This window comes from Pseudonaja textilis, chromosome 1 (assembly GCF_049901715.1).
Source record: "Pseudonaja textilis isolate UNSWEBS1 chromosome 1, rPseTex1.2, whole genome shotgun sequence".
Taxonomy (NCBI): Eukaryota; Metazoa; Chordata; class Lepidosauria; order Squamata; family Elapidae; genus Pseudonaja; species Pseudonaja textilis.
In genome coordinates this window covers 236,678,876-236,691,206 of record NC_141990.1, presented here as the reverse complement: position 1 = coordinate 236,691,206, position 12,331 = coordinate 236,678,876, and the positions used below count along the sequence as shown (strand labels likewise).

The 12,331-nt window shown below is 38.4% G+C and overlaps 1 protein-coding gene across 1 annotated transcript in view; it reads left to right on the top strand.

Annotated features, from left to right (window-relative positions):
• PTPRJ (protein tyrosine phosphatase receptor type J) overlaps positions 1-7,538 on the top strand; it is a 104,465-nt gene extending 96,927 nt beyond the window's left edge. The window contains exons 22-24 of the mRNA XM_087920290.1: positions 27-187; positions 2,477-2,612; positions 3,217-7,538. Of these exons, the coding sequence (XP_087776416.1) occupies positions 27-187; positions 2,477-2,612; positions 3,217-3,378 (459 nt within the window). The 3' untranslated portion in view covers positions 3,379-7,538. The remainder of the gene's footprint in view (positions 1-26; positions 188-2,476; positions 2,613-3,216) is intronic.
• The last annotated feature ends 4,793 nt before the right edge of the window (positions 7,539-12,331 follow it).

Here is a 12,331-nt window from a genome sequence, read left to right as displayed (position 1 = left end):
TAACTTCTCTTCTGTATTTTGACAAGAGTGATTCACCGGAAAGTCATCCTGTGCGTCAGTTTCACTTCACTGCCTGGCCTGATCATGGGGTTCCAGAAACCACAGACCTCCTCATCAGCTTCAGGCACTTGGTGCACGAATTCATGAAGCAGAAGCCACAATCTTCTCCAACCTTAGTTCATTGCAGGTACAAATATAATACCTTTACCGGCATTTAAGTATGATTTTCTGTGGTTGTGCTTGGGTACAATGAGTGGCTGTCTTGCAAGGATATTCATGGAAACAGCTGCTTTTAAAATCGGGCATTGAGCTAGGAAGTGACAGTGCCATTTGCGGGGTGTCAGTTGGAATTCAACCCACCCGCTTGTAAAATGCATGTTATCAGTCTAACACATATCACGAGGTACGCCGTACGTAAGGTACACACAATCTTTTGGCTTTTATCTTGTCTGAACAAAAGAAGCTATTTTATATTCATTATATTTGACCCTCGGATTTCTGCATTTCTCTTCTCCGTGGCCAGAAGGGGCATTTGGAAGTTTTGTATTTACTTTTAAGTAATTGGTGGTGTGCGTTAATGAAATATCAACTGCGGGTTTTTGACTTGATGGCATCTTAACTAGTTGGTTTAAAACAGGGGTGTCAAACTCAATTTCATTGAAGGCTGCATCAGGATTGTGTTTGATCTCGGAGGGCAGAATGGGCGTGGCCAGGGTGAGCATGGCCAGCGTGACATCATTCATGTGGGGAGGTGCCTGTGGTGGCCTGAGCGCTCTGCCAGCAAAAACATAGCTTAGGAGAGCTGTGTGCCTCCCTCCTGAGCTCCATTTTCATTGGCAGAGGCACCGCGGGATGTTTCCAGGGCAGCCCCATGGGCCAGATCTAAGCACCCTGTAGGCCGGATCCAGGCCCCAGGCCTTGAGTTTGACACCTCTGGTTTAAAAGAAACCAAATTTGAGCTATGATCAGTTGGCTGGTAAAGAGTCCTGCTGCCATGGGATGACCCCATGGGTTGGAACGGACTGAGAGGAGAGCTGTGTGGCTATTTCCAAGTATGATAGCATGTGCATCAAGGCATGTATCAGAGAGAGAGAGAGAGACTGCATTAGTGTGGAGATGAAACAAACTGTCCCTCGTGAATGTCTTCAGTCACTGAGAAATAGTGTTAGCCTCCTCAAGTGGCAGAATTTTTCGGGAGTCCAAAACAAACCAAATGGAGAGTTAAGGTCAGGCTCTCCCCCATCCCACCAACCCTGGCTTTAAACCATATAGTATTAAAACTGTAGGGAAGTGAAGGATTACGATTCACATCCAGCTTATGCTGTGGGAGTGTAATTTTTACTTCCTTTTTCATGTGCTCTCTGCTAAATTGCCCTTCCCAAAATTACATTATCTCATTCTGCAGGCAATCAAAATAAAAAGTTATTCTAGCCCAATTTTCAAAATACCAACCCAATCATACCGAGAGGCAAGGGGATGCTTTCTTCTTTTTATCCTTTTTGAAACCCTGAGAACCTGGCTAAGCGTTAGATATTTCATTTTCTAAAACACGGAAAGCCACTTTAGCTGCCAACAGTGTTCTATAGCTAGTCCTTGACTTACAATTGAGCCCAAAATTTCCATTGCTAAGCAAGACCGCTATTAAATGTTGCCCCATTTTAGGACTTTCCTTGCCACAGTTGTTAAATAAATCGGCTGCAATTGTTAAATTAGTTAACATGGGTTGTTAAGTGAATCTAGCTTCCCCGTTGACTTTACTCGTCAGAAAGTTACAAAAGGTGACCCCAGGATAAGGCTACCGTCGTAAATACGAAGCAGTTGTCAACCGTCTGAATTTTGATCATGTGGCTGTGGGGATACTGCAATGGTTGGGTGTGACAAGTGTGAAAAACAGTCATAAATCTTTTTTTTTTCAGTGCCATTGTATCTTTGAACGGTTACTAAACAAATGGTTGTAAGTCAAAGACTACCTACATGTAGATACTGGCTTGGCTAGATAAAAAATCTCCTTCAAGTCAAAGTCAGTTCCTGGTGTCTTCACAGATATAATCATGAAGTTTTCTTAATGATAATACAGAAATGAATTGCCACTGCCACCTTCTAGTATAAGTTTGTTTTTTTCTTCCCAATTTCCCAGCCTGGCCTGGAGCCATATGATTCCTAACAATCTCCCATCTCCATGCAATCCAGTGATTCCCCCCATGGACAAGACGATGACGACAATGTTTCTGTTTACATACAGTACATTATATTTAGAATTACAGTATATTGTACTCTGGTCCCTGGAAAAACAGCAGATAAACAGGGTGGCTGGACAAACCAGGGCATTAGTTTCCTTTCTTTTTTTTCCTTATGTAGAAGAGAGAAAATTTAGGCGGTGCTATTTTTAGATTAGATAATGCAATGCTTGAAAAACATAGTGAAAGAGTCAGATGAAGGTATTCAACCCTCTGCCTTTTTTTTTTTTTTTAAACAGCGCTGGTGTTGGGAGGACAGGAACTTTCATTGCAATTGACCGTTTGATACAACAGATGGAGATGGAGAACACGGTTGATGTGTACGGCACTGTATACGACCTACGAATGCATCGATCTTTAATGGTACAAACAGAGGTACGGGCAGACTGCTATTCTAAGCATGCAGAACCAGAATTGGGCACAGGTAGTCCTTGACTTACGGTATAAGGGTAACAACTGAGAATTAGGGTTATAAGACATAACAGTCATTAAGTGGGTCGCCACATGACAGCACCCAATTTTACAACTTTTTTGGGTCGTAAAATGCCAAAAATCATGGTCATGTGACTGTGCAGGACAGGCTGAAAATGGCTGTAAATGCAAGCTGGTTGCAAGCGCCCCAACATGCAATCACGTGATGAGGCATGTGTGCAGCCACTGGAACTTCAAAACTTCAAAAATGGGCCATAAGTAACTCTGGGCAGGTCTGACATAATTTGGAACAATCACTAAGCAAGGACTACCAGTATGTCATTATTATTAGGTCTGTAGAGTGCTTTGGATTCAATCTCCAAAGTGCTTCTGAGTATGTAGCAGTATGTTTGAGGTAAGTAGAGTTTGTAGTATGTTTGGAGATATACAATCTGAGTACAACCCTAGTCATGATTGTTTTTAGATATGTACATTTTTCTCTTTAAACTGATGGATACATCTTCTAAAACCTATGTTTAAAATTGCGTTGTTTCTTCCCCCCTCTTAGGACCAATATGTCTTCCTAAACCACTGTGTTATGGATATTATTAAATCTAAGAAAGAGAAGAAAATGGATCTCATCTATCAGAACACAGATGCCATGGCAATCTATGAGAATTTCACACCATCATCACCATACATTGGGAGGGCAAATGGCTACCATGTATAACTAGGAAGGCATGATCTGCTTCCCATTTGGACCTTTTGCAGAGGACAGAAAGAATATGCACTGCTTTTGTATGACTTTATATATACACAAAGACTTCAGCACCTGTTTTGAAGATGCACGTGTTAAATTGTCAGAGGAAACTGTGGATTCAATATAGTGTTAAAAGAAAAAAAAATCTATACTGTATTTTGCAGAGAATTTTTGCATTGAGGATTGATAAAACAAAATATTATTGGTGAAATTAATGTTGGCTGAATAATAAGAATGAAAAATACAGACACTTTTAAATTATTTTTTTAACATGTTCATGTTCAGACTTCCTAGGATACTGATTCTATTGTTCGTGTTCCAGAAATGTTAATGATATATTGGTCACTTTAACATTTAAATTCCAAAGTGACTTCTCAAATTCATTTTATTTAAAATGGGAACACATAAACCTTTTATAAATAGGATATTTTATTATGTAATTGTGCCTTTCTATTTTGCTAAAGACAAAATAATCAGAGATCTATATTTTTGTATTGAAATTCTCAGATGATGTCTAACATTTGAATATGATTATTTTCCATTTTTAAAATCTGGAATACCTATGCTTATTCTTTCCTTCTGGAAGTAGCAACCATTCATTTTATGATACTTTATTCTGTGGAAGGTTTGTTGCAGAATTCATTTGCTTGATCTTGTGAGCACAATAACTATCGTATCATATTTTAACTTTATAAGAAGGACAAGGTTTTCATATAGGGGTAAATTAAAATTTATCCAATTTTATTTTCATGCATTGAAAATATTTCCCACTTGTCTAAAAAAAATGGTGAAAGTACTCTTTCCATGCCCTTTGAAGATCCTGATTATTCTGTTTCTGAGCACCATTTTCTTCTTTGACCTCAGTCTTATGTGTCCTTATTACCTTTTCACTTGAATATGTATAATGATTAGAAATTTCATCTATTGTCATAATTTGTATGCTTAGCAATACTTGTGAATAGCTGATCACATTTGACAATAGTATGGACACCACAAAAGAAAATGGTATTGAGAAATGGCAGTTGTTTGTGAAACAAAAGGAAGTCAAGCTTTTACTTTGTGAAAATATGCTAATTTCTAAGTAAAAAAATAAGGGATGTCCAAGTAGCCATTGATACTTATGACCTCAGGTTTAATTGTTAGGGGTATGCAACTAATAATGCAAAGATGGAAAAGGTGTGTGAGTGGATTGGCAACTTTAATTTCTAATCAATGTAATAAGTTTTTTCAAGTTTTTTCAATTCATAGTTCTTCAGGGTAAAAGTTTTAAGTAATATCTCCAGTAATCAGTGCTTTAATGGCCACAGTTGAACCAGAACTTCTTTTGCTAAGTGATGCAGTATTGAATTTTGCCTGATTTTGTGACATTTTGGCCTCAGTTGTTAAATGGATTGCCATAGCTGTTAAGCAAATCCCGGTTCTCCTATTGGTTTTGCTTATTAGAAGTCCCTGGGAAGTTTTCAAATTGCAATTGGCTAAGCCTATATCCATTATAAATACATATTAGTTGCCAAGTGCCCAAATTTTAATCATGACCATAGGGGCATTGCAGTGGTCATAAGTGCAAGGACAGTCACTTTTTTTCAGTGCTCTCGTCATTTTGCATGGTCCTTAAACTACAAATGGTTACAAATTTATGCCCGGTTGCTTAGTGACTATTCACAGTTACCATAGACTTTCCAAAAGGAAGGCAGAAAAGATCAAGGCCACAAATAAAGTTGCAGGTAAACTGATTACTAATCACCTATATGCATTGGAAGCTACTCAACTAATGGTTAACACTCTCTTGGTGTTAGGTAGAGGGAAAGGAAATTCAAGAGGGGCTGTATTTAGTTCATTTGTGGCTATGTAGAGACCCTTTTGACTCTGCCTCCAGGTTTTTTCACTCCTTCCCCTACACACATTGGGTAAAATGGATTTTCTTAACAATCATGGCATTCACTTAACTGCTGCCAAAAAGTTATAAAATTATGTCCAATCAAGTGATGACCTGCTTAATGACTGCAACAACTTAGGGCTGTAATTTTTGGCTCAATTATGGTCATAAGTCGAGGATTACTGTAGTACTTTTCCATGCAGAAGCAGGAATATCAAAGGTGGAGCTTATGGGACCTGAGAATATCGGTACGGCTTCCTGCCTTACCATGATCACTCAAGTGTCTCAATCATAGCGTGTTATTCAGATCTTCCAAAAGATTTTTAACAAGCATTTTTTTTTTCTATTTTAAAAAGTAGTCTTTCAATATGCCTAGCACAACTCCTCTTTTACCTACTTGTCTTAAATTTGAGAAGCTTCCATTGTTTATCACGGCGGGGGGTAGTCTACATTCAGATTTTACACCTGGCTCCCATCTCTTCACCATTACACGGCTTACGTTCAGTAAAAAATGGCCAATTTTCAGCATCCCTTGCTGAAACGAGTGGGAGTATAAGCAGGAAGTCTCTGGGAGGAGATAGCCAGCCTTCTCCCATTTCATCTGCTGACACGTTTGCAAATGATCTGAAATTTGCTCTCAGGTTTCATTTTGGATGATTTAGAGGAGAATTTGAAAAGTTTCCAATTAGAGGAAAAGTATTGTTCGCTCCTCAGAGGCTTCTACACTTCTCAAAGAGGCCAAATTTGAGTTGCATCTTTCCCTTGCTGCACCTAGGCAAAAAAAAAACAAAAAAACACCCTACCATTCTTTCAATTTTCACGAAGTTACTTTAGAAAGGCAAAAGACATAAACAGAACTTGGTTTCCAGTTGCACTCAGTGGAGACATTGAAATTTGCATAAATAAGTTTCATATTCAGATCTCAAAGTCAAACCAAGGATTGGATTTGCCTTTTTCTGAATCAGAGCCCAAATTAAACCTAACTAACTAGCTACTTTAAAACTTGTTATTGTGTTGCAAACTGAATACTGTAGCAATAAACTCATGTGTGATTTCCCATTAAGTCGATCGCACATACACCCTCCATGCGTTCTCAGGTTTCCAGATACTTATAGAAGAATAGTAATGATTGGTTCACCACATGCAAAATAAAACAACATTGGTCATTTTCAGGGCCCATTTCAGAGCGAACCGGCTTATCTAAGTTATAAGATTATCACTTGAAAGCTGTCACTTCAGTTGATCTTGAGGACTGACCACAAGTGGCATCCTTAGGGGAGGAGAAAAGCTATGTAGCTTTAACTGTGGTTTGCATACAATTGTTGTAACGGTGTGTGGCATTGGTGGGGTGGGTACCCCTCCTGTCCTGGTTGTATTTTGTGTTCTTTTCTGTGATGAAGATTTATTTAAAAGTGCAATATTTGATTTATTGAATGAATGATTTCCTCTATTTGAATAGAGTTTACTCAGGTTCATTATCATTCCTGTTTGTTCTGTGGTTTATATTCTTGTGCAAATAGTTTTCAAAAGCCTGAAGAACTCCTGTAGTTAGAATAATCATATTTGCTCTATGTCTTTTGACTAAAAAAATACAAAGATCTACTGAAACTCTCAGCTGCAGATTTTTTATGCAGTGAAATACATACACACTCATGCATATGTTGCTGTAGACATATCTATGTATATGTATATGGCTCTGGTTTTGTTCTATTATGCTGCTGTGGTTTGTAATGGATACGATTAATGAAAAATGAAGGGTTCTGCATTGAATTACTTTTGTTGGTACACTGATCTTAAAATTATGAAGGCATTTTTAATGAAGGACGTGGTTTGTAAAAGGGAAGGGGATTCTTATATTCTTTTAATCAATGCGCTGGCAGCATTAAAAACTGGTATGATATTTGAGTGTATTATATTGCTATGTTGTATTTTAGTATTGTAGATTTCACTCAGCTTTCTTCAACACAACCCACCATTGCATTAAGCCTGTGAGCAAAACTGCTTCCCTTGTTCAAGTTTAAGTTTCGGGGATATTCCAGTGTTATAAAGTTTGGATACAGATTGTTGTATAGAAATGTATATTCTATTTCTACAATAACAGAAAGTTTGTCTTGGGTGGCTTTTGGTGTGTTTGTCCAAATGCTTTTTACTTGCCTTCTTTGGTTTAATAATTTTTGTCCTTCTGTCTTTCTCATTGTTATGTATACAAACTGTATCATTTACCTGTGTGAAGCCATTAAATAGGAAGCAGTCCACTCTTAATGTAACTTTTCCTTTGCAAGTTGGTGAGATCCTATACAGATTATAAATAGATTCCTTTTGGTGAAAACTGATGCATAGGGAAAAAAAGTTTTGCAAAACAATTTAACTGAGAAAAGAAACTATTGAGGATAACAAAATGCTAATCAGATACTGGATCAGCCATGGTGGCACAGTAGTTAGAATGAAGTATTGCAGGCTACTTCTGCTGACTGCCAGCCTGCCTGCAGTTTGGCAGTTCAGTTCTCACTGGCTCAAGGTTGACTCGGCCTTCCATCCTTCCGAGGTGGGTAAAATGAGGACTCAGATTGTTGGAGGCAATATGCTGACTGTAAACTGCTTAGAGAGGACTGTAATATACTATAAAGTGGTGTATAAGTCTCAGTGCTATTGCTATTGGTAGAGCAGCCTTCATGGGTTTTGAGATAATCAAAGTTACCATAGAAAACACTCTAAAGGGCTTTTGAACTAGGCTGCAAAATCTGAGATGACCATTAGAGGGCAGTGAAAAGATGCATAAAACTGCCTTGACTGCTATCTAGTAGTTGTCTGGGTATTTGCCACCCAAGTCTAGTAGCCACACATGCTACTAGCCATGCATAAACAACTGCTGGGTCAGAAAGACCAGAATGTATGCCTTTTTTGTACTAAAAGAAATGGTATCTTTTTATAGCAAAGCAATAGTAGAAAAATGTGCCTACAATTTATGCTGATAAACCCACTGGCAAAGCATTTCTTAATAAAATTTGAAAGGCCCGAGGATCAGAAATGAACAGTGGGCAGAGTAATCTAAACCTGTGTTGTAAAAAGCTCTAAAATCAAGACAAGGAAAGGGGGTCAACTCTGTTTTTCCTTCTATAACTAGTGTTTGCAATTATTCAACTTTCACTGAAGCCTTTTTAAGTTTAGAAGTTAATGGAAGGACAAAACATTGGATTTCCAAATTTTCAGCTCTTAGACCTCAGAGGAAGAAATTTAAACCAATTGTACTTTAGCATTCTCAGCCATGAAGTCTAAATTTCATACATAGTTGTAGAAACTAGGAAGTTTCTACATAGTTGTAGAAACTAGGAAGTGAATGAAGATGTTAGGGGTGGTTGCAAAGATTCCATGGATGAAAATCCTACAGGGGAAAACAACTCAAGAATCTTGGGAAACTCTGAAATGTATGATCATAGAAGCCCAGACCGGCACAATACCACTGAGAAAGAAAAACAAGAAATCCAAGAAGAAACCAGCATGGCTGCACAAAGATCTCTCTGGCAAATTGAAAGAAAAAAAGGACAAGTACAAAAAAATGTAAAGAGGGACATAGAACTAAGGCAGAATATCAGCAGATAGCCAGAATCTGCAAAGATGAAGTCAAGATAGCAAAGGCTCAGCACGAACCAAGACTTGCAACAAAAGTCAAAGATAATAAAAAAAGTTTCTTCCAACATATAAATAACAAGAAAAAAAAATCAAGGAAACAGTCGGTCACTAAAGAGAGAAGATGGCAAAGAAGTAACAGGCAACAGAGAGAAAGCAGAATTGCTTAACTCATTCTTTACGCAAAAAGAAATTATAGCTCAACCCACCAAAAACATAACTGTAAAAGACAGACCAGAAATAAAAGTTAAAATAAGCAAAAAAAATAGTAAGAGAACACCTGTCTGATCTTGATGAAAACAAATCACGGGCCTGATGGATTACATCCCAGAGTTTTAAGGGAGCTGGCAGAAGTCATCTCAGAACCACTGCACCATATCTTTCAAAAATCCTGGAGCACCGGGGAACTACCAGAGGACTGGAAAAGAGCTGATGTGGTTCCCATCTTCAAAAAAGGGAAAAAAAAACAGACCCAGGAAACTATAGACCAATCAGCTAACATCATTACCCGGGAAGATACTGGAAAAGATAATAAAAAAACAGATCTGCCAACATCTAGAAACAAGTAAAGTAATAACTATCAGTCACCACGGGTTTGTTAAAAACAGATCATGCCAAACCAATCTTATTTCATTCTTCAACAGTGACTAAATTAGTAGACCAGCAAAATACTGTGGACATAATATGCTGTATTCAAAAAAGTAGACCACAACCTACTTCTTCGTAAGCTAGAAAAAAAGTGGAATAGATAGCACCACCACTAGATGGACTCGCAATTGGCTGGCAAACCGTATTCAACGAGTAGTCCTTAATGGGTCTAAGTCTACATGGAGGGAAGTAAGCAGTGGGGTGCCACAAGGTTCCGTCTTAGGCCCAGAACTCTTCAATATCTTCATTAACGACTTAAATGAGGGAATAGAAGGGGAACTTGCCAAATTTGCAGATGATACTAAGCTGGCAGGAATAGCTAACATCCAAGAAGATAGGCTCAAGATCCAGATGGATCTTGACAGACTAGAACACTGGGCCATATCTAATAAAATGAAATTCAATGTAGAGAAAAGTAAAGTCCTACACTTAGGCAAGAAAAACCAAAAGTACACATATAGACTGGGTGAAAGCAGGCTCAAGAGCAGTAACTGTGAGAGGGATCGTGGAGTCTTAGTGGACAACCAGCTAAATATGAGCCAGCAGTGTGCAGCAGCAGCCAAAAAAGCTAATGCAATCCTAAATTGTATTAACAGAGGGATACAGTCAAGATCAAGGGAAGTACTAATACCACTCTATAAAGCCTTAGTAAGACCACACCTAGAGTACTGCATCCAGTTTTGTTCACCACATTATAAAAAAGATGTTGAGACTGTAGAAAAAGTACAGAGAAGAGCAACCAGGATGATTAGGGGACTGGAGGCTAAAACATACAATGAACGGTTGCAGGAACTGGGCTTGGCTAGTCTAGGGAAGAAAAGGACCAATAGCAGTCTTCCAATATTTGAGGGGCTGCCACAGAGAGGAAGGGGTCAAGCTATTTTCTAAAGCACCTGTAGGCCAGACAAGGAATAATGGATGGAAGCTGAACAAGGAGAGATTTAACCTGGAAATAAGGAGAAACTTTCTGACAGTGAGAACAATCAACCAATGGAATAGCTTGCCCTCAGAAGTTGTGGGAGCACCATCACTTGAGTCTTTCAAAAAGAGATTGGACTGCCATTTGTCAGAAATGGTATAGGGTGTCCCGCTTGAGCGGGGGGTTGGACTAGATGACCTACAAGTCCCTTCCAACTCTGATTATCTGTCAAATCTGTTAAAGAGAATACTGTTGTTTCCTCATTTCTTTCTCTGCTTTCTTCAAATTAATCATTTCCTCTTCATTCTCAGCATATCAGGGTGATGGTAGCAATTGACTGCAGCGAGTGTGTTATAGATTGCAAAAAATGATACGAAGAGGCAAGTGGCTTGGCGGAACCTGGGTTAGGTCGTTCAAAAGAGGGCACCCTGAATAATGTCCCATTTCACTAACTGCAGACTATTTTCATAGGCCAACTCACCATGAGCAAAAAGACATGATTTAGCTGGTTTTATAGCAGCCCAGTTTGAAATAACCACAGGTATTTATCCCTATCTTGATTAAACAGAATGGGCTAAGATAATAAAGTACTTTTGTCTCAAGCAGGCCTAGCCCGATAATGATGAAGCAATAAAGTACATCTAATTGCCAATTTGTTGCTTTCAAGCTGCTTAAAGTCTAATGATCGAAGGGGCATAAAATTTTTTATAGTACTTATTCATTCATGCGATTGTGACGCCAGTAGGGCCGTACCATCCCTTTTTCTCAGGTACCAAACCTGATTTTTTTCCTGCCTCAGTTTACTGATACCCGCTGGTATTAGAAATCTAATTAAAGTGGCTTGAATAGGCATAGTTTTTCACTGGTTTTCTCGTTAAGGACTTCCTTTTGATTTAGGCTTTGAAATGATCTGGAGCAGGGGTCACCAACCTTTTGGACCTGAGGGATCACCAAACTCATAATTTTAAATCCCGTGGGTCAGAGACCCTGGGAAAATCCCCAAAAAAGTCTGCAGGAAAATTCCCCACCCCGTTTTCCTACCGATTGATCATTCTTTATTTGGGATCGTAGGATGCCATCTCCAGCTTCATTCTCCGGGGGTGGTGGGGGGGAGAGAAAGAGACTTGGCTTCATGCAAGGAAATAGCGGAAGCAGCAGAAGTCTTCCTTTCTCTCCCGCAAACTGTTATCCATTCCTTAACCCACATCAAATTTGTAGCTTGGTAGTACAACTCCCAATTAGGCAAACCAAATCCTCCTCTAATTCTAGCATCTTGCAAAAGTTTTAACTTTATTCTCGCTTTCTTACCTTGCTATATATATTTCAACACAATTTTATTTAAATCTTCAAAGTAGTCTTTTCCAAGCCTAATTGGAATTGTTTGAAACAAATATAAAATTCTGGGTAATATATTCATCTTGATTGTTGAAATTCTCCCTATTAGTGACAGTTGTAAGTTTTCCCATTTCGCCAAATCTAGCGCTATCTGCTGTTTAAGTTTAATATAATTATTCTCTTTTAATGTACTACATCTTGCTGTCAAATATATCCCCAAGTACTTGATCTTATTCGTGACCTGAATTTTCAATAGGTCTGCCAGTTCTTCCTTTTGTCTTAATAGCATATTCTTTGTCAAAATCTTTGTCTTATCTTTATTTATTTTCAAACCAGCCACCTTTCCATATGTCTCTATCTTTTCTATCAATTTTGATGCTGTTTCTAAAGGGTCTTCTAAGATGAAAACCAGATCATCCACAAATGCTTGCAGCTTAAATTCTTCCTTTTTGATTTTCATTCCTTTTATATTCTTTTCATCTCTAATATTTCTGTTTAACACTTCCAAAGTTAACACA